General features: G+C 45.5%; 2 protein-coding genes across 2 annotated transcripts in view; both read left to right on the forward strand.

Moving 5' to 3' along the window:
* The window catches only part of LOC134367154 (G-protein coupled receptor 143-like), a 238,537-nt gene that overhangs the window by 106,102 nt on the left and 109,506 nt on the right, over positions 1-22,929 (forward strand). The window lies entirely within an intron of this gene.
* The window catches only part of LOC134367012 (protein Shroom2-like), a 65,991-nt gene that overhangs the window by 41,647 nt on the left and 1,415 nt on the right, over positions 1-22,929 (forward strand). Inside the window, exons 4-6 of the mRNA XM_063083662.1 lie at positions 6,938-7,432; positions 8,821-8,992; positions 20,763-21,035. Of these exons, the coding sequence (XP_062939732.1) occupies positions 6,938-7,432; positions 8,821-8,992; positions 20,763-21,035 (940 nt within the window). The remainder of the gene's footprint in view (positions 1-6,937; positions 7,433-8,820; positions 8,993-20,762; positions 21,036-22,929) is intronic.

A 22,929-nucleotide genomic window follows, 5' to 3' on the forward strand; every position in this document is an offset into this window, starting at 1 on the left:
TACCCAAAATTGATACTTGTTAATTTTTTGCCATCTTTGCCTCAGATATTCTAAAGAAATCATGGTTTACAGGCAGAATTGAAGGGTCCCTCTATTCATCTAATTCCTATCCTTCCATTCCATAAGTAACCTCTAATACGAAGATGGTATTTATCCTTCCTATATTTGATCTCAGAATTTAACTAAAAATGTTCCATAAACAATACAGTATTGTTTTGAGTTTTAAAATTCCACACGTAATCATAAATGTATATCCTTTATTTAGTTAACATTATGATTTCGAGATTTACCCATGATCATATAGATTTAGTTAATTTTACCTGCTCTAAGGTAAATTCATAAATATAATTTATTAACACATTCCCCAGTTGCTAAGCATTTAGGTCGTTTCCAGTAGTTGGAGATCAGTGCTCTTGTGATGGAGCAGTGCGGGCGCGTTCCTCTAGGGGGCGCGCCTAGAGAAGAACTGAATGTGAAGGCCTGAGGCGTTGGGATTCTCAGGAGTGGCTGATGGAAAAGGATGAGGCTCCTGGGTTCTACGAGATACGGCCGAGTTGTCCTCCCACATCACTCCGCTTTCCAATTCGGCCAGTAGTAAACGAGAGTCCCACTTCCTCACATCCTGGCCACCACTGTGTGGTAGGAGACGTGGCTTAAGCACCTTTGAGGTTGAGCATATTTTCGTGCTTGCTGGCCAGCAAGGTTTTGTCTTTTGTGAATTTCCTCTCCAAAGCCTTTGATTATCATCCCATTGGGTTCTTTGTGTTTTTCTTATTGATCTGTACATTTTTTGTATATTTTGATTCAGATAGGGTTTCTACAGGAAGCACGTGGCATGCCCAAACCAGGTAATTTAAGGAGAGCTTAATAAAGGGACTGTTTCTAAAAGCATGGGCAGGTTCGCTACCTAAGGCTGGCAACAGTGGCAGTGCTCAGCACCACAGGCCTGAAGTGGCAAGGAGTGTGTGGGGTGACAATTCTCCCTGGATTTGTCGGCATTCCTGCACGGTCTGGGTGTTTGGAGCAAAAGGCACTAACGAGCTTTGCTCGAGGCACAACCAGCCTCTGGAGCTAGACATAGGGACCTAATAAAGATAGGGACAATCTCCCTCTTCAGAGGCATTCCAAGCCTCTAAAGCCTGCTCCTTCCACTCCCGGGGAGAATTTGGCTTGCCTTCCAGTGTTGCAAACCTAGAGACCTTTCTCCTCAGCCCCTCAGGGGTTTAGTGGCATTCCAGGTAATGAGTCCTCTCTGGAGGGAAGGACCTGCTGGCCATTAGTAGCCCTGACAAAAGCTCAGTTCGGGGTTCTTCTCCTGTGGGGCAACCCGTGCTCCTGCAGGTGAATGCCTGGCCCTCCCGGCATGGCCTGTGGGAACTGGGGTGTTGGGTACCAACCCAAGATGTTGCTTGGGCTGCTGCTTTTTGCTGTGAATAATAAACAGTCTGCGTCTCTGACCATGGCTGCGGGGTCCTGACTCTGGATATGAACATGAGACTGTGCCAGGCTACCTTGTTAGCTGGCAGGTGGGGAAAAGCCTCAGCCCCTTCACAATTTCTGACTTCACGGGACTGAGCAGAGCCCTGGAAGTGAATGTACTAACAGGAGCTAAGCTTTGATGGGGGGACATAGCCAGCAACAAGCTCATTTTTATGAAGTCGGCAACACCCTGATACCAAAGAGAATAGAAGTTACCAGGGCTGGGAGGAGGGAGAAATAGAGAGATGTTGGTCAGGGGGTACACAGTTCCAGTTATGCCAAATGAGTAAGTTGTGGAGATCTAATGTACAGCATGGTGATTTTGGCAACAATACTGTACTGTACACTTGAAATTTGCTAAGAGGGTATATCCTGAGTGTTCTCACCACATAGTAAAAAAAGTATGTGAGGTGACGAATATTTAATTAGCTTGATTGTGATTATTTCACAGTATGAAATTTCAATCACCATGTGATTATTTCACAATGTATATCAAATCATCAAGTTGTATACCTTAAATATATACAATAATTTTTTAATACAAGAAAGCTTTTAAAAAATCTCCCAAAGAGCCGGCAGCACTTTTTCAAACAAGACTACAAAGGCACAGGCAACTAAAGAAAAAAATACATAAATGGGACTAGTCAAACTAAAAAGCGTCTGCATAGCAAGGGACACAATCAACAAAGTGAAGAGACAACCTAAAGAATGGGAGAAAGTGTTTGCAAATTGGAACACATAAGGAACTAAAACAACTCAACAGCAAAAACCCCAGATAACCCAATTAAGAAATGGGCAAAGGACCTGGACAGACATTTCCCAAAAGAAGATATACAAATGGGCAACAAGCACATGAAAAAATGCCCCAATCACTAATCACCAGGGAAATGCAAATTAAAACCACAATGAGGTATCATCTCAAACCAGTTAGGACGGCTATTATCAACAAGACAGAAAATAACAAATGCTGGCAAGGATGCAGAGAAAAAAAAAGTCTCCTACATTGTTGGTGTGAGTGTAAATTGGTACAGCCACTGTGGAAAGCAGTGTGGAGGTTCCTCAGAGAACTGAAAATAGATCTGCCTGAGGACCCAGCTGCCACACTACCGTGTATATACCCAAAGGGAATGAAATCAATACATCAAAAAGACACCTGCACTCCCATGTTCATCACAGCACTATTCACAATGCTCAGAAATGGAATCAACCTGAATGTCCATCAGCGAAGGAATGCATAAAAAACAAACAAAAAAACCCTGTGGTATACCCACAATGGATTACTACTCAGCTATTTTTAAAAAATGATATCCTATCATTTGCAGCAACATGGATGGAACTGGAAACCATCATGTTAAGTGAAGTCAGGCACAAAAAGATAAATACTGCTTGATCTCACTCATGTGGAGTTAAAAAAAAAAGTGGTTCTCATAGAAGTAGAGAGTAGAATAATGGGTGCCACAGGCAGGGGGGTGGGTGGTGGAAGAAGAAGGGGAAAAAAGGGCGACTAATGGGTACAATACTATGCTGTCTACCGTAACTGAATCATTGCGCAGTATGTGCGTGTATTGAAACAGCACACTGTACCCCAGAAATATGTACAAATAAATGTTAAAATAAACCAACCAACCAACAAACAAATAAATAAATAAATAAAATATGCAAAAAAAAATCTCCCACACGTCATTCTTTTGCATTTAAATGTTGATCAGCTTAGAGTTTACTTAGCTGAGAAGTGAGTTAGGAATCTCTGTGAGGTAGAGTGAAGGCTAGCCTGTTTTAGAAATGAGATTCCAAAAATTCAGTGACTTACAGTACAGATCTCACAAAGGGACTAAGAGGGACATTCCAGATCAATGGGTGCCATGGTTCCAGTCACTCAGGGATTTCTGGTCACCACAGGAAGTTCTGTCGGACCTCACTGCTCTGGAGTCTCGAGACTTTTTTTTTTTTTTTTTTTTCGTTTCAAAAGAACTTCACAGTGAAAGGACATTATTGATACTGTCCTGTATCTCCAAGTGTGGCATCACAACTACAGCTTTATCTGTGGTCCTAAACTGTGCTTTATCACTTAAAATATAGATATCACTTAAATATTTTTTCAATTGGTAACATTGTTAGTTCTGGAAGAAAGGTCTTAGTCCATTCAGCCTGTGATAATAAAATACCATAAACTGGGTGGCTTACAAACAGAAATGCATTTCTCATAGTTCTGGAGGGTGAAAGTTCAAGATCAAGGTGTGGCAAATTTGGTGTCTGGTGAGAGCCATTTTTTGGTTCATAGACGGTGCCTTCTCGCTGTGTCTCCCTCCACATGGTGGTAGGGGTTAGGGAGCTCTCTGGGGTCTCTTTTATAAGGGCACTAATCCCATTCATGGGGGTTCCACTCATGACCTCATCACCTCCTAAAGGCCCCTTGTCTTATTACCGTCCCTTTGGGGTTGAGGATTTTAATATGAATTTTGAGAGACAAACATTCACACCATAGCAGAAGGAAAAGCAACAGAGAGGTCTGTGTAGTGGGTAAAAGGTGTGATATCTTTGCAGTCGAGTCGGCCTAGTTCCCCTCTGGGTGCCATCAGGGAGCTAGTGTGACTGCAGTGCTCTCCGTTGAGGAACTTGCTTGGTGTGGGCTCCAGGAGGTGGGTGGTATTCTAGTGAGTGTGGGTTTTCTCACTCTATCTCCTCTATGGGTTGAGAGGGACTCTAACAAGCAGTGACAGCACTTGCTGAGGAGGAATCTTTGGGCATTTGCATTATTAGTGTTCCCATCCGATGTCCTTAGGGTCCACAAAGGTGGTTTTACCCTACTTGTCAGGCTCTGATGCTGTCCTTGAACCTGCGTCCGCTGCCGTATAGGCACGCGCAGCATTCCGGGTGGGCGCTTGGAGCAGTCCCTGTGTTCTCTCTATTCTTTTCCGGGAATGCAGTCAGTAGATGGCAGCAGTGCCACTCACGAAACTTGATACCAGGGAACTCGCTCATAATGCACTGAGTTAAATGTCACCACCCCCAAGATGTGTGCTGTTGGTCAGTCCTGGTATGAAAACATGGAATCCTAATTAGCAGTCACCAGGAGTCCTCCACTCTATCTGCAGGCAAGGGACTGGCTGTGGCGTGACCTCCTCAGCGGCCTCAGCTCAGAGGCACTCTCCTGGTCCTGACCTACAGTGACTGCCTTGATTTCCCGAGCACTAGCCACCAGCCTGTCTCTGTGTCCCTCCTTTCTGTTTCTCTCCATCTGTTGCATGTACGGCCCGTGCCAGGCACCACAAATCCCACAGATATTTCTCGAGCAGCTCAGCAGTAAGAATGCAGAGAAGGAGAGAACAAGACGTCCCTGCCCTCTGAGTAGTCAGTCATTCCAGATAAAAATGTATCCGTGCCTGTCCTAAAACGAGCAAGCTTACTTTTAAACCTTTTAAAATTCTCTGAGGTTTTTGATTGTGTTTAGTTTGGACTTTTAAACAACAGAATGGCGATGGGGCCAGCAGCATCTTCCGTCCCGGCAGTGAAGGTAGAGATTTGATTGCTCGCAGAAGTGGGCTCGGGAGAGTCTTCACGAAAGCCTGCACCTGCGAGCAGCAGCACGTGTGGCCGAGCCCGCAGGCTGCTTCCGTTCCCTTGGCGGCGTTCTTGCCCTCCACTCAGCCTCCTCAGTGTTAGTGGGGCCATGGGACAGGTTGAGGTGGGGGCTAGCCCGTAGGGAGGGGCCGGATCTTGGCCTCCCCTCTCTCCCCCCTCCTCCCAGTGCCACCTTTCCATTAGGAATTGATGGGGCCTGGTGGCAGTAAGGCCGAATCCACTGCATCTTGTCCTTGTTTTGAAGTAAACGTTCATCAGACTTCTATAATGTGGAAGTCTTGACCATTCTCAAGAAGGAGAGAGTGACCAGGAATAGATGCTTTGTTGGAAAGTCTATGTTAACCTGTGGAAGATTTGATTTTGTTGTTTAATTTTTTCTATCATGCTTTCCTTCACTGGGAAACAAATTTCTGCACAAAGAGGGGAAGATAGAAATACCATCCAGCTTAAGGTCAGTAACAAGTGGTCAGAGTTTCTGAGTCTGGAGTGACACGGGTGCGAAGGGTTTTTGTCCGTCCTAGCTTGGATAAGACGGCAGGATTTCCCTTCTTAAGTTTGATGTATCTAAACAGTGTTTTCCACAGGGTTAGACTTTTTAAAATTTACTCACAGGGAGGGAGTTACGGGGACTGTGTAGGAGCACCTAGATAGAAAACATCAGCTCTTCAGAGGTTACTACTGGAGAGAGGGAAGAAAATACAAAATTATTTTATTTTAACCTGCACAGCACACCCTTATGTGTAGAGAAAGAACCATGCTGTGTTCCTAATCGGCGGTGAAAGGGTGAAAAACAGCACTTAATTCAGAGCACCACCACTTCCCTCACGCTGCAGAAAATTGGGTCCATTAGGTCACATTGTAGAAGTGATTTGCAGGTCAGAGTCAGAAACATGTCCTGAGTTTGCGTTGCTTGTTTGGCTTGTTTTTTCTTTCCCTCCTGGACGCCAGCAGATGGCTCTCTTTTCTCCAATATGTCCTTTCAAAATACCTTGAAAAGATCTTGGTCCTGGCAGCCTATGTCACAGTCCCCTATGTGTGGTCCAGCATGGTGCAGCTGAGAGCAGCCGGCACTGGGGTTGTCACAGATGAGGCACAGCAGCATGGGCCGGGAGGGTTCTTCCTGACCTCTCCCTGCCCCAGGTGCTTTAGGTACCTCCCCATGACCTTTCACTGTGAAACTCTTTTTAAAGTAGGAAATGCGTGCCTTTTGTGAGCCACTGAGAATGACACAGCACCCGGAGCTCCCTATTGGCTGTGGGATCCTTGTCCCTCTGGTGTGTGAACCGCGCACAGGGAGGGGGCCGGGAGTGTGGGAGGTGGAAGGCAGGTGCGGTGGGATGCAGCACCCGCCAGCACAGGAGGAAGCTTCCGAGGGGGCCTCCAGACACAGCCCCTCCTGACAGGCATTCTCGCGGCCCTGGACACCACGCTGCAGCCCACAGGTGTGTGACAACCTGCTTTGAGGAACACTGGCTTAAGGCACTAACAATAATTCTGCAAAAACGTCTATCCACTATGGATTTCCCTACAAGAGAAAATGTAACTGAGTGGGACTTCAAGTTTGCATTCTTACTGAAATAAAAACAAATGGAAATTAAACCACCCTCCTATCACCAGTAAACCGCAGGAAGATGCCCTCAGACGCCTGTAGGTGTGAGGTGGACAGTTTGAGAATGGAAAGGAGTCAGACTGCTGAGAGTGGGGAGACCAAGGTAGGGGTGGGAGGGAGCTTGACCTCCTCTGCCTCCCTGGGACAGGTTGGGTCTTGGAGTCAGGTGCACCATCTGTAAGGGGGGGACCCACCAGTCAGAGTCCTGGATTGGAGTCGGTGCCCAGAGCATGCTTTGCGATGTCAGCAGAGGCTCTTCTGTTTCAGAATCGAGCGGGTGATGGGCAACAACACCACGGTGAAGATGGTGCCCATCAAGATCGTGCACTCGGAGAGCCGGCCCGAGAAGGAGAGCCGCCAGAGTCTGGCGTGCCCAGCCGAGCCGCCCGCCCTGCCCAGCGGCCTGGAGAGACACCAGATCAAGACGCTGAGCACGCCGGAGCAGTCCTACTCCCGCTTCTGCGTGTACACGTGGCAGGGCCCTGAGCCCAAGCCCCCCAGCACCCCTGCGCCCCTTCCCGGTCTAGGCTACGTGAGGGCCAAAGAGAAGACCGTGGAAGAGCTGAAGTCAGAGGCACTGGCCAGGGAGATCGTGGGGAAGGATAAGTCCTTGGCTGATATCCTGGATCCCAGTGCAAAGATTAAAACCACCATGGACTTGATGGAAGGGATCTTCCCCAAGGACGAGCACCTCCTGGAAGAAGCCCAGCAGCGGAGGAAGCTGCTCCCCAAGGTCCCCTCCCCGAGGACCACAGAGGAGAAGTAAGTAGATGCTCCTTTCCAGTTTGTGCATGATTCTGCCGGCATCTTAAGGCTTAAAAGGGAGAGGGGTGCGTGTCTGTTTCTCTGTTCTCATGACTGCTCTTTGGGGGGGGTGGCAGGTTTTTATGAGTGTTCCCCAATGCTGAGAACTTTTTAGCTTTTTTTGTGAGCCTACTGAAAGTAAAGCTAAGGGTCAGAGACCTTGTCCCTGGGGATGAAGACTTCAGTGGGTGGCAAAGGCGTGGAAACACACGTGCTTTGCAGCCCGCTGAGCTTTGCTGGCTGGAGGCCCGTGTGATTTATCATGATGCCCACAGCTCTCCTTTCTCGTAAGGCAACAGTTCTCAGCGGGGGCCATTGTCTGCCCCAGGGGACAGTTGACACTGTCATACTCTGTGTGTGGAGGAGAGCTCCTGGCATCCGGTGGGTGGAGCCCAGGAATGCTGCTCAGCATCCTACAGTGCACAGGACGGTCCCCACCACAGACAACTGTGGGGGGAGTTCTGACGTGAGAAACCCCAGCATAAGAGGACAGAAGGCTTAGACTGAGTATCTGTGTTTCTTAACAAGTTGGGCTTCTAAAATTTATTTGCACCTGCTTGAACAAATTTGTCTTGTTAGTTTTGTAAGTACCACTGTCAGGTCTCTCTACTTCACTCATTTGACGCAAAGGCATGTGTGGTGGCATCTTCCCTGCTGTTTCTGCCCGCTCCGTCACCACAAGCATCAGTCATGTGCTGTAGGGTGCAGTGCCCATGAAATGCGGCAGAGAAGGAGAAAGAGGACACACTAGAACCAGCAAGAAGGAGCGACTGTGGCTGCTGGTAGGAGGGTGCTTGGGAGTGGCTTTTGCAGATTGTGCCATACACGGCCTCAGCCACACAGACCCCAGACTCCAGGAGGGGACAGTCTGTGCTTTCATCTCCCCAGCAGAGATTTATGGATGTTCCTGCTCATCCAAGTTTTTTGGCCTTTTAAAAAACTACATTTCAGGGCCGGCCCGTGGCTCACTCAGGAGAGTGTGGTGCTGATAACACCAAGGCCATGGGTTCGGATCCCTATATATGGATGGCCGGTTCGCTCACTGGCTGAGCGTGGTCTTGACGACACCAAGCCAAGGGTTAAGGTCCCCTTACCGGTCGTCTTTAAAAAAAAGAAAAAAAAAAAAACAACTACATTTCACAGACTTTATGAGTATCCATTTGGCAAAGTTTTATTTTTTAGTTTTAACTTCGTCACCTGTTTTGTTTGTTTTTGGCTGTCTTATCTCCCTTGCAGGTGTCCTAATGTTAGTGCCAGCATTTATTTATCACAACCCAAGAAGCAGGGCTGTGGGGGCACCTGTGTGCACGGTTGCAGCTAATTGAAATTCTGACATCTTTACCCAGGAAAGAAGAGCCGAGTGTGCCGGCAGCCATGTCCCTGGCCACCAACTCCACTTATTACAGCACATCAGCCCCTAAAGCTGAGCTGCTGATCAAGATGAAGGACCTAAAAGAGCAGCAGGAGCCCGAAGACTACTCAGGGAGTGACTTGGACCATGACCTGTCAGTGAAGAAGGTAGGAAAGCCAACCAAAAACCATCACGTGTTTAACTCCCGAGAACTTGCCCAGGCACTTGAGAATCTAGTGGTAGACGAAACAGAATAGAGCCTTTCTCTGAGGGAGCTTATGTTCACACAGGAGAGAGAGACAGACAACACAAAAACAAATATATCCAATACAGGATCAGCAAATCTGGCCCACTGCTTGCTTTTGTAAATAAAGTTTCATTGAAATACAGCCACATTGTTCATTTACATATGGTTTGTGGTGGCTTTCACACTACAGCGGCAGAGTTGGATAGTTGCAACAGTGCCCATATAGCCTGCAAAGTCTAAAATATGTACTATCTGGCTCTTGACAGAAAAACTTTGCCCAACTCTTAATGTAATATGTCGAGTGGTAAGAAAATTAAAACAAGGCGAAGGCATAGAGAGGTTAAAACATGTGATTATTGAGAGGGCTCTGATGAGGTGATAATTGAGCAGAGACCCAGAGTGACATGAGGAGCAAGGGCTGTTTTTGTCTGGCCTGCTGGGAAGGGGGCTAGCCAGTGCACAGGTCCTGGGTGGGAGCCTGGTGGCATGTTGGAAAAGTAGCAGAGGCCAGTAGCTGGAGCTGTGTGGATAGGGAGAGAGGGTTGCAGATGAGGTTGGAACAGGATTCAGGGACTGGCTGTTTAGCTCACTTGGGCGAGTATGGCACTGATAATACCAAGGTCAAGGGTTTGGCTCTCCATACTGGCCTGCCACCGAAAGAAAAAAAAAAAAAACAGGATTCAGGGACAAATAGCCAGGTGGCCATGGCAGTCACAATAGGGACAGAGTTGTTCTTATCAGTGCCAAAATCATTACTACTATATTAGTTTTAACTGTCCATGGCACGTCAGCAGGCCAGACCCGTGACATGTTGTTACTACCTGTTTTATACAGGCAGGACTTAATATAAAGGGACAAAGGTATTGCCAGCGAAAGTCAAGCTCAGAGGATAGCATGTATTGTTTATTCCAGGGGACCTGAGTTTGCGTAAATCATCACTACTAGGAAAAGAAAAGGAGTGAACCAGCATTTTGTGCGTGTTTGCTGTTGGCCTAGCACTATGGAAAGAGCTTTCATAAAAAGTACTGGAGTTTTGTTGTTGTTGTTTTTTGGGGACAAAGACCTTTGAAAACAATTATGTTGAAAGTCTACTAGTGTCATTAGTGATTTTAAAAAAAATACCACTGGTTGATTTCAATTATGATAAACGTGTTCTGGAGGAAATATTGAGCCTCATAACATATGTAAAGGAAAATTATTTCAATTTAAGAAATAATAAGTTTTTGGCTCAAGGGATTAAAAACAAGTGAAAAGTAAGGGTTTTGTTCTAGGGACTTTTAGAAGCCCTCTCTCTGGCTCAGGATACTGTTTTATTCTGGTGGTATTTTCATCTAAAAAAATATCAAAAGTATTTTCAGTTTATCCTAATAAAGCCAGAAGAACTGTATGTACCATCTGAACCATTTTAATTTAGGCACACCCCAGCTGTAGAGAACTACATTCCTTACACGCATGTCTTGTTTTCTGTGATGGGATGAACTCGGGAGCAGCGTGCCCCGACACTGCTCACCTTCACCCATGTGGCTCTGTGCACCTGCTTCAGGATCTCACCAGAAATGACTGCTTCGGGACTGAATGGTTGCTGTGAGCTTGCAGCAGGCTTACATTTCTAGTTCAATAAGCAAATGCCACATATCACAGTTCTCTGTGGTGTTGGTGGGTCCTATTTTTTTGCTTGATTTGACAAAGAGGCCAGTGCTGTTATCTTTTCCACCTTCTTTCCAGCATCCCCGCGTTTCTGATGTCACACGTTTTTGCAAAGTGTGCTCAGGTGGAGTCATGCTGGAGAAGGTGGCCTCAGTGCAGATGGGGACTTGATTGGTCACCTGCTTTGCAGCTGCTGTTGGGGAAGCAGCCAGATGTGGATCCAGCATTCCCAGAGGGACTGCAACTTGTGATCACAGTGCCATTGGGAGGTCATAGAGCCCAGGACCAAATCAGGTGACCCCCTGCTTTAGGAGAAGACTAAAGACAGAGGCAAGAGCATGGAGGCCCCATGCCATGAGGTGGTGGGGGCTCCGGTGACCAGTGGGAAGTGCTATGCTAGGACAGTTAATGTGTTCTTTCACCTGGGCAGCTCAGGTGGACTGTACCCAGAAAAGACACCACCCAGGTCAAGTTGTGAGGGTTCTTCAGGAGAACCGAAGATAGCCGATTGGTTTGAGTTTGGGACCTCTGGTTTTTACTTGGAACCAAGAGGCAGGCACAGGGCCCAGAGAGAAAAGACCTTGTTTCCCCGTGGGATGGAACAGAAGGTGGGTGGCTGGGGTGGACCCGGGTGGAGGAAGGGAACGGCCCAGGTCTCAATCCTGCAGCCTTGGCCCATGCAAATGGAGAGGTGAGAGTCTGACCTCTGCCACAACCAGATCTTATCCCAGCATCTGGAATGCCATATGCTGCAAGGAATAAATGGACAGGCTCCGGGGGTGGGGCTGAATGGGCAAGTACGGTCTACAGTGGCGAAACCACGGGCACCCCGGGTGTGCTGATAGCCCTTGATGTGTGTGCCTCCCTGGGCTGGGCGGGTCTCAAAATCTTTGAAAGTCTGTACTTCTTACAGTGGCCCTTTAACAAAGAGGGGAAAGATGTTTTTAATAAAAATTTGCATATGATGTATAAAGGGATCTGGACTCCTCGTAGAGTGCCCGATTTCAAGTTAGCTCAGCTGAAGTAGGTTTTTTTTTTTTTTTTTTTTTTTTTTTTTTTTTTTTCCCTATTGTCTTTTTTTTTTTTTTTTTTTTTTTTATTTTTATTTATTTTTTTTTTAATTTTATTTTGTCGATATACATTGTAGCTGATTAATGCTCCCCATCACCAAAACCTCCCTCCCTTCTCCCTCCCCCCCCCTCCCCCCCAACCATGTCCTTTCTGTTTGTTTGTTGTATCAACTTCAAATAATTGTGGTTGTTATATCTTCTTACCCCCCCCCCCGTTTGTGTGTGTATGTGTGTATGTGTGTGTGTGAATTTATATATTAATTTTTAGCTCCCACCAATAAGTGAGAACATGTGGTATTTCTCTTTCTGTGCCTGACTTGTTTCACTTAATATAATTCTCTCGAGGTCCATCCATGTTGTTGCAAATGGCAGTATTTCATTCGTTTTTATAGCTGAGTAGTATTCCATTGTGTAGATGTACCACATTTTCCGTATCCACTCATCTGATGATGGGCATTTGGGCTGGTTCCAACTCTTGGCTATTGTAAAGAGTGCTGCAATGAACATTGGGGAACAGGTATACCTTCGACTTGATGATTTCCATTCCTCTGGGTATATTCCCAACAATGGGATGGCTGGGTCGTATGGTAGATCTATTTGCAATTGTTTAAGGAACCTCCATACCATTTTCCATAGAGGCTGCACCATTTTGCAGTCCCACCAACAATGTATGAGAGTTCCTTTTTCTCCGCAGCCTCGCCAGCATTTATCGTTCATAGTCTTTTGGATTTTAGCCATCCTAACTGGGGTTAGATGGTATCTCAATGTGGTTTTGATTTGCATTTCCCGGATGCTGAGTGATGTTGAGCATTTTTTCATATGTCTGTTGGCCATTTGGATATCTTCCTTAGAGAAATGCCTACTTAGCTCTTTTGCCCATTTTTTAATTGGGTTGCTTGTTTTCTTCTTGTAAAGTTGTTTGAGTTCCTTATATATTCTGGATATTAATCCTTTGTCAGATGTATATTTTGCAAATATTTTCTCCCACTCTGTTGGTTGTCTTTTAACTCTTTTAATTGTTTCTTTTGCTGTGCAGAAGCTTTTTAGTTTGATATAATCCCATTTGTTTATTTTTCCTTTGGTTGCCCGTGCTTTTGGGGTCGTATTCATGAAGTCTGTGCCCAGTCCTATTTCCTGAAGTGTTTCCCCTATGTTTTCTTTAAGAAGTTTTATTGTCTCAGGGTGTATATTTAAATCCTTAATCCATTTTGAGTTGATTTTAGTATATGGTGAGAGGTATGGATCTAGTTTCATTCTCCTGCATAACGATATCCAGTTATCCCAGCACCACTTGCTGAAGAGGCAGTCCCTTCCCCAGTGAATAGGCTTGGTGCCTTTGTCAAAGATCAGATGGCAGTAAGTGTGAGGGTTGATTTCTGGATTCTCTATTCTATTCCATTGGTCAGTGTGTCTGTTTTTATGCCAGTACCATACTGTTTTGGTTATTATAGCTTTGTAGTATAGCTTAAAGTCAGGTAGTGTTATGCCTCCAGCTTTATTTTTTTTGCTGAGCATTGCTTTGGCTATTCGTGGTCTTTTATTGTTCCATATAAATGTCTGAATAGTTTTTTCCATTTCTGAGAAAAATGTCTTTGGAATTTTGATGGGGATTGCATTGAATTTGTATATCACTTTGGGTAGTATGGACATTTTCACTATGTTGATTCTTCCAATCCAAGAGCATGGGATATCTTTCCATCTTCTTGTATCCTCTCTAATTTCTCTCAGCAGTGGTTTGTAGTTCTCATTATAGAGATTTTTCACCTCCTTGGTTAACTCAATTCCTAAGTATTTTATTTTTTTGGTGGCTATTGTAAATGGGCAGGCTTTCTTGATTTCTCCTTCTGCATGTTCACTATTGGAGAAAAGAAATGCTACTGATTTTTGTGTGTTGATTTTGTATCCTGCTACTGTGCTGAAATCATTTATCAATTCCAACAGTTTTTTTGTAGAGGTTTTAGGCTGTTCGATATATAGGATCATGTCATCTGCAAACAGGGACAGTTTGACTTCATCTTTTCCAATCTGGATGCCCTTTATTTCCTTCTCGTCTCTGATTGCTCTGGCTAGTACTTCCAACACTATGTTGAATAGGAGTGGTGAGAGTGGGCATCCTTGTCTAGTGCCTGTTCTTAAAGGAAAAGCTTTCAGCTTTTCCCCATTCAGGATGATATTGGCAGTGGGTTTGGCATATATGGCTTTAATTATGTTGAGATACTTTCCCTATACCTAACTTATAGAGGGTCTTTGTCATGAATGAGTGCTGAACTTTATCAAATGCTTTTTCAGCATCTATAGAGATGATCATATGGTCCTTGTGTTTGAGTTTATTAATATGGTGTATCACATTTATTGATTTGCGTATGTTGAACCAACCTTGCATCCCTGGGATGAATCCCACTTGATCGTGATGAATAATTTTTCGTGTGTGTTGCTGTATTCTGTTTGCTAGTATTTTACTGAGGATTTTTGCATCTATATTCATCAAGGATATCGGCCTGTAGTTTTCTTTTTTGGTTATATCTTTACCTGGTTTTGGTATCAGGATGATGTTTGCTTCATAGAATGAGTTTGGGAGATTTGCGTCCGTTTCAATCTTTTGGAATAGTTTGTAAAGAATCGGTGTCAATTCCTCTTTGAATGTTTGGTAAAATTCTGCTGTGAATCCATCTGGTCCTGGGCTTTTCTTTGTTGGGAGCCTTCTGATAACAGCTTCAATCTCCTTTATTGTTATTGGTCTGTTCAAATTTTCTACGTCTTCACGGTTCAGTTTTGGGAGCTTGTGTGTGTCCAGAAATTTATCCATTTCCTCCAGATTTTCAAATTTGTTGGCGTATAGTTGTTTATAGTAGTCTCGAATGATTCCTTGTATTTCAGATGAATCAGTTGTAATATCGCCTTTTTCATTTCTAATTTTTGTTATTTGAGTCTTCTCTCTTCTTTTTTTTGTTAGCCATGCTAATGGTTTGTCAATTTTATTTATCTTTTCAAAAAACCAACTTTTTGATTCGTTGATCTTTTGAATTGTTTTTTGGTTTTCAATTTCATTCAGTTCTGCTCTGATCTTAATGATTTCTTTCCGTCTGCTAACTTTAGGATTGGATTGTTCTTGTTTTTCTAGTTCTTTAAGGTGAAGTGTTAGGTTGTTCACTTGCCATCTTTCCATTCTTCTGAAGTGAGCATTTAATGCAATAAATTTTCCCCTCAATACTGCTTTTGCAGTATCCCACAGGTTTTGGTATGATGTATCATTGTTTTCATTAGTTTCAATAAACTTTTTGATTTCCTGCTTGATTTCTTCTTGGACCCATATGTCATTAAGTAGAATGCTGTTTAATTTCCATGTGTTTGTATAGTTTCCAGAGTTTTGTTTGTTATTAATTTCTAGTTTTAATCCATTGTGGTCTGAGAAGATACATGGGATAATTGCAATTTTTTTGAATTTATTGAGACTTGATTTGTGACCTAATATGTGATCTATCTTGGAGAATGATCCATGTGCTGATGAGAAGAATGAATATTCTGAGGTTGTTGGGTGGAATGTTCTGTAGATATCTGCCAATTCCAATTGGTCTAGAGTCTTGTTTAGATCTTGTGTTTCTCTACTGATTCTTTGCCTAGATGATCTGTCTAATATTGACAGTGGAGTGTTCAGGTCCCCTGCTATTATGGTATTAGTGTCTATTTCCTTCTTTAGGTCTAATAGAGTTTGTTTTATAAATCTGGCTGCTCCAACATTGGGTGCGTACATATTTATGATTGTTATGTCTTCTTGATGGATCAGTCCTTTTATCATTAAGTAGTGTCCCTCATTGTCTCTTTTTATGGTTTTTAGTTTAAAGTCTATTTTGTCAGATATAAGAATAGCCACTCCAGCTCGTTTTTCTTTTCTGTTTGCATGGTAAATCTTTTTCCATCCTTTTACTCTTAGTCTGTGTGAATCTTTATGGGTGAGGTGGGTCTCTTGTAGGCAGCATATAGTTGGGTCCTGCTTTTTGATCCAGTCAGCCAGTCTGTGTCTTTTAATTGGGGAATTTAAGCCTTTAACATTAAGAGTTGTTATTGAAAGGTGTTGATTTATTCTTAGCATTTTATTGGTTGTTTGGTTGTCTTAGGTGTCTTTTGTTCCTTGCTTTCTGATTTACTGTTTGGTTTCTTTGTTTGTTGGTTCCTTAGGTTGTAGATAGTGTTTTTGTTAGCTTGTTTTCTCTTCATGAATGCCATTTTTATTGTACTAGCGGGTTTAGATTTTTCTTAGGTTTTTATGGCAGTGGTAGTTATTTTTCAGGAACCAAACCCAGTACTCCCTTGAGGATTTCTTGTAAGGGTGGTCGTGTGGTAGTGAACTCCCGCAGTTTTTGTTTGTCTGAGAAATATACTATTTGCCCCTCATTTCGGAAGGATAGCCTTGCAGGGAAGAGTATTCTTGGCTGGCAATCTTTGTCTTTTAGTATTTTGAAAATATCATCCCATTCCTTTCTAGCTTTTAGGGTTTGTGATGAGAAGTCTGATGTTAACCTGATTGGGGCTCCCTTATAGGTGATTTGACGCTTCTCTCTTGCAGCTTTTAAGATTCTCTCTTTGTCTCTGAGTTTTGCCAATTTGACTATGACATGTCTTGGAGAAGGCCTTTTTGGGTTGAATACGTTTGGAGATCGTTGAGCTTCCTGGATCTGAAGATCTGTGATTTTTCCTATACCTGGGAAGTTTTCTGCCACTATTTTGTTGAATATGTTTTCAATGGAATCTCCATTTTCCTCCCCTTCTGGAATACCCATGACTCGGATATTTGAGCGCTTGAGGTTGTCTGATATCTCTCTCAGATTTTCTTCCATGTCCTTGATTCTTTTTTCTTTCTTTTTGTCTGCTTGTGTTATTTCAAACAGCCCATCTTCAAGTTCAGAGGTTCTCTCTTCAACTTCGACAAGCCTGCTGGTTAAACTCTCCGTTGTGTTTTTTATTTCGCTGAATAACTTCTTCAGTTCAGCAAGTTCTGCTACATTTTTTTTCAGGACATTGATTTCCTTGTATATTTCCTCTTTCAGATCCTGTATACTTTTCCTCATTTCATCATGATGTCTAGCTGAGTTTTCTTGTATCTCATTCAGTTTCCTTAGAATTATCACTCGAAATTCCTTATCAGTTATTTCAAGGGCTTCTTGTTCTATAGGATCTAGAGTATGAGATTTATTAACTTTTGGTGGTGTACTTTCTTGATTTTTTGTATTTCTGGTGTCTTTTTTTTGGTGTTTATTCATTGTGGCAGGGGGTTTCACAGTCCACCGGTTTAAGACTAATGACTAACTAGGATGTTGCTGTGGTTGCCAATTTGGTATGGCTCCCGCCGTGACTGCTCAGTTGGCCTCTAGTGTCTTGTGTGTGTGGTTGCCTCGGGTCTTGGGCTTCTCCGGGGATCCACCTTTCTGGTCAGCTTGTACTCTGCTGGGCTGGTGGATCACTACCACAGGGTGTGTGATCTCTGTTGAGCTTTCACTTTCTGTACAGGACTTCTCCCCGTTCAGTGTGCTCTGGCCCAGGCTGTTAGATCGTGCAGTGGCGACCCCACCGGGTGTGTGGTTTCTGTCGAGTCTCCGCCTCCCTGGCCGCACGTCTCCCCCCTCTGTGCACACTGTGCTGGGCTGGGGCGTGTCTTCTGCACCCCTCGTCTATCAGCTGGGCCTTCAAGACCCTGCTCAGCACCGCCTCGCCCAGGAAGTCTACCAGGTTTTTGCTAGGCACAGACGACCAGTCTCTCTGGGTGCCTTTGTAGCACTGTGTAGATCGTTCTCGGGTCTTGTTCACCTTTGTATCCCCCCGGTATAAACCGAATCTAGTGCCCGCCTGCAGCCTGCTCTCCGGCAGGTTCAAGCAGACCTGGGATCTCTCCTACCACACTATTCCCAACCAGAAATTCGTTAGGCTTTTTTCCAAACTGGTGGTCGCAGAGATGGTATCTGCCTCCCAGTAACAGGAAGTTTACCGGGGCCGGAGTCCAGGGTGTGGTGGAGTGACAGTCGGCCCGCCCGTACTTCCTAGTCTTCCCAACACTGGTCGGGACGCCCCACACCCCCAGCCCTGCCAGAGAACCGTGGAGGGAGTGGGAGAGGAGGTCGGCCCGCAGGGTCCGGAAAGCCCCGCGCCAGGCCAAGCAAATGGGCTCAGTGATGGCCGAGCAGGGTGGAGCTGCCCGCACCTGGGAAAATGGAGGCAGCACCGGGGCAATGAGTGGCCTGGTGGTGCAGGCGGGGAGCCGCGTGGGCATCCACCCCCCGAACAGAGCTTTGCCAGGGATCACTCACAGTGCTGTGCCAGGTCGGGCGCTCGCTCTGTCTCTGGTTTGTTGCCTTCCGTGTTCTCGGCGCTGCCGCCTCGGGCTGTTCAGTCGCGGCGTGGCTCGGGCGCTCCCAGGAGTCTTCTTTAATGCCGGCCTGAAACCTCGGATCCTGAATAGGGCAGCTGGCCGCCTTCAGTGCGGCCCCAGCCTCCGGGATCCTGGCTGCACCCACAGCAGCCCTGGCGCCGTGTTCCCTGTTTCAAGACTCGCTTTTGCAGCTAAGAATCAGTTCTTTTCCTGCTCCACACTTCAAAGCTGTTGCCTGTAAATGAGGCAGCCTCTCCTGCCGGGGGCAAAGTGGCGTTGAGCCCCCACAACCGGCCAGCAGCAGCAGTCCTCCCTTAAGAGATGGCCAGAGAAAGGTCCACAAGTTTCCCGGCTGCCTGAGGCCCAGTGGCCACCTTTTCCACCTCAGCTACTCCGCGCCAGCCGCCGCAGCCGCCGCCATCTTGACTGAAGTAGGTTTTAAAGGCACATTTTCGTGCACTGGTGTGAAATCTTCATTACCGTAATTGCTGAAGAATAACGACACTGAAAAATTACTGAGCGTGCTGGCTTGAATCCTCCTATAGCCACCGTTATCTGCATTGCTTAACGTATTCACTCAGGTTAGGACTGGTGTCAGGTGAGAATTTCAGAAGTTCTCCACCCTTGTTTTCTATTTTCTGTTGTTTTCATCAAGTAATGAGTATCTAAAATACAGCCATGTTCACAGCTGTGGGATTCAAAGCTGCTTTAAACAATCTTGGATCCCTGTACTGGCCAACCACCAAAAAAAACCAAAACCAAAAACAAAAAAATCTGTCCAGATAAGTAGGTAAACACACACACGCTCTGAGAGAAAACAAAGGAAATCTAGATGCATAAAATTTTTCAAATCATGAGGGAAGAAAATGTCTGGACATTCTGAGCAACTACAACCTGGCCTGGAAAAGCCAAAATAGTTTATAAATTCCGTGTACTCTTTCTTAGGAGAGAAACCATGCAGATTAATCAGCAGTGGGGATCATAAAACTGCTTACCATTTTAATCTGCTGGAGAGCTAGAGGATGCAGGACCCTGAGTAGAGCTCATATCTTCACATTTTTTTGGATACATAAACGCTAGGTGGAGATTCTCTTTACAAGTATTGGTGTGAGACAAAGACCTTGTGCAATCAGGTAATATGAAAGATCTTTTCTGGCTGTCGATTGACTCTTCCTGCTGAAATAGTCCTCGGGATAGTCGTTTGTACTGGATTGTAGCTCATGAGATCGGGGCAGCTGCTCCTCTTCCCACACTCCCACTGTTGATAACTGATACTTACCAGGCACTTACTAGATGCCAGGCACTGGGCTAACCCTAGCATGCTGTCTTCTCATTCGCCATCATGCCAGTCCTCAAGGTAGTGGCTGCTGTTACCTCTGTTTTGCTATGGGACAGTGTGGCCTAGAGAGCTTAAAGGAGACTTTGGCCTTGTGTCTGTCGAGTCCCACACATGTGCCTCCTCTCTGCTGAGCCCTGCGGACTCCCTGTGGGAGCAGAGTTTGTAAATTGCCCCAGGGAGGGGTGATGGCGTGGACCATTTCCGAGGATCTGCTTGACATAAACAATGTCACTTGTGATAACATTGTTTAAAATGTCCTAACCTTAAAAATCCTAACTGGAATTTCATATTCACATGAGATGTTTACTGCTTACTCGATTTTGTGCACCCAAGCACTGTTCAGTTTTCAGTCCTTTTGCCACATGCTACCCAGGTCATGTGTTGGCATCACAGATCTGGGGGCACCGTGCGGGTGGTAGATGGAAGAATAAAGACTGGTGTGGCCGAGGGCATCTCCAGCAGGCCTGGCATCAGCGAGAGTTCTCTCGAGGCTGTGGGGGACTTCTCTTGAAACTGGGTTTTTTCTAGTTCACCTTGTCCAGGCAAACACCCAGTGACACGTGCTGAGAGTAGATTCAATGGCAGAAGCATAGCCGTCATCTGAAGAACGTGGTTTTCACAGGGCAAGTCCTGCCCCTCGCACTCCTTTTGAGGTATCCCCATAATTTCTCTCCAATATAATGACCAAGAAGGAGAATCTATATATTTTACCACAACAGACTAAGTCATTTATTTGCATTTCGGTCAAGTTGAAATCAGTAGGTTATATTAAAAGACTGTCTTTTAGCTTCATTGGCACCCCTTTATTTATCTTGATTTTTAATTGCTGGTTATATGTAGAGGACACTTTCTAATCATGAAATTCCGTACTGGAAGTAAGACTCAATCATTCTCTAGGTGTAAGTTTTTAAATTGGAGACTTCCAAAGGATGAAGCGGGAGGCATCGCAAAGGTGCCAGGACTCGTTGCAGAGACAGAGGTGGGAGCGTCGTCTACTGCTGAGTAGCACCAGCAGCCACACTCTAGCGTTGTCTAATAAGACATTAACAGAACGAAATAGGTTCATCGTGTTTTATTTTTACATGCCAGTAATTTAACCAGGCATCACTCTCTTTCCCCTAGTTTCATAAATCCTGTTATTTGATCATGCTAAAGTGACCTTTCCCCCAGTCAGGCCACGTCCAGCCAGATGGCATGTGCAGAGATGGAGGTAGCTCTGGCACAGGGTGGGGCAGACCTAATGCATGTTTCTGTGCTGCCCTGTCCCCAACAGCAGGAGCTCATCGAGAGCATTGGTCGCAAGCTGCAGGTGCTCCGGGAAGCCCGGGAGAGCCTGCTGGAGGACATCCAGGCCAACAATGCGCTGGGGGATGAGGTGGAGGCCATCGCCAAAGACGTCTGCAAGCCCAACGAGTTTGACAAGTTCCGCATGTTCATCGGGGACCTGGACAAAGCGGTGAACCTTCTGCTGTCACTGTCAGGCCGCCTGGCCCGGGTGGAAAATGCCCTGAACAATCTGGATGACAGCCCTTCTCCTGGAGATTGGGTATATGCAGACTGACCTGGAAATCAGGGATCCCCTGGGAAGGCTGTTCACGGGGTGTTGTGAAAGGTGGCTTCTTGAAGCCTGGCTCAGTTTCTGCATGGCCTGCCCAACTCCTAGTGCGAGATGCTATGGAAATGTCCAGTGCACACTCCCATTCTTTACTTTTAATTGAGGGAGAAACATGCTAGGAAGACGCAGTGAGGCGTTGCTGGGATCTTCCCACTGATAATTCCACTGATCATCACTAGTAGTGGTCTCTTTCTGGAAAACGATCTCTTTCTAACTTTTCTTTAACCACGTGTAAGTCCGTAAATGGAGCTTCCTACCCCCTGACAGATGGTAAGTGCTCAGTGATAGATGATGTTGTATTGCTATTGATGCTCTGATTTAAGAAGAGTGAGTGAGTGAGTGAGAGAGAGAGAGTTTGTGTGTGTGTGTGTGTGTGTGTGTGTGTGTGTGTGTGTGTGTGTGTGTGTAGATAGATAGCAGTCTGGAAAGAATCCAAGGACTTCAGCTTTTCTCCCATTCTCAAGGTGTGCCACTTTGAGACTTTTCTCAGAGGGTCTGTCTTTCAGTTTTCTCACTTGCAAAATAAGGGAAATAATATTTACCTTGTTGGCTTTACAGGTCAAATGTCAGTAAAACATCTAGTTTCATTCTTTGCACATAATAGGCCTTCAGAATGATCATCTTTTATTATTAATACAACATCTTCACTGTTCTCAGAGGGGAGCAGGAAAAGCCCTCCCCACCCTCCTCCAGATGAGGTTGGTTTCAGGCTGCCCAGAGAGAGCTCATGGTGCTGGCTTCGAGACTGCAGCTCTCTTGCAGTCGGCCATCGACCCTGCCACAGGAGGGTTTGAACCTTAAGTAACTGGGGGATGCACCCCTATTTCCCTTACGTTCATGTTCCATTTTGCGCTTTTTGCCATCCTTGCCAAATTTATCCGAAAGAACTTAGGAAAATAACATGAACAGGACAGAGAAACTTATTTGTACATAATTGAAAAAGTAACTGCTCAAAGTATGGATTTAGGTGAAAAAAAAAAAGTAGGATCGTGTCTGCAACTGTCAGTTCAGCTCATCTTTTGTCCCTCTTGCCCTCCTTGTTCATGGAACTGACAGACTTATTTAGAAAGGAATCACAGTGCTAGGGAGGGAGCTAGTCTGGGGTCCTCCTAGGTGCCTGGCTAGAGCCCTCGCTCCTTCCCTGGGGCGGTGTCAGAGGTGAGCAGCCCGGGACACTGAGAAGGCACCTCCATGAGCCTGGCTGCACTGCTCCCTGCCTTGGCTGTGTGTAGTTGACGCAGCTTCAGCTCCCAGGACCTGAGGGACATGTGCCACTTGCACATCCAGGTGCACTGCAGGGGCTGGTGTTCAGCATAGCCAACTGGCTGAGACTGTCCAAGACAGGCAGCCGAGATGCCGGGAAGCTGGGGTTGTCAGACACAGGTGTGCTAAGGAGGTAAAAGGTGCAGAGTCGGGTTTTCAATGAGTTCCTGCAAAGTCTTTTTGGCTACACAGTGAACACGTGGGCAGACATGGACATGTGGTGTCCCACCCTGACCTCAATCTCAGCAGCTTCCAGGCACTGGTGAGCCTGGCCTATTTTAAGCCTGAACCGCATTTTGAGAATCAGTTCACCTGTTTCCCTTTGGGGTGGAATTAATTTGCTTTGCCTTGCCTCTATCCATGAAAATATTCTGTCTCTTTGTCTCACACATGCCTAAAGATCAAAGTGTTCCACAGAAGGGGGCAGGATGCTCAGTAAGGTGGTGCGGTGACAGGCACCTCCCAGAAGCTGTGCGCCAGGGCAGTTTCTGCTCTCAGCTCTGTTTACTGATAGCTCCTCTTTACTGAACTCTTTCTGTGTGCCTGGCGTTTTGCGAAGTCC

Source organism: Cynocephalus volans, chromosome X (assembly GCF_027409185.1).
Source record: "Cynocephalus volans isolate mCynVol1 chromosome X, mCynVol1.pri, whole genome shotgun sequence".
Taxonomy (NCBI): domain Eukaryota; kingdom Metazoa; phylum Chordata; class Mammalia; order Dermoptera; family Cynocephalidae; genus Cynocephalus; species Cynocephalus volans.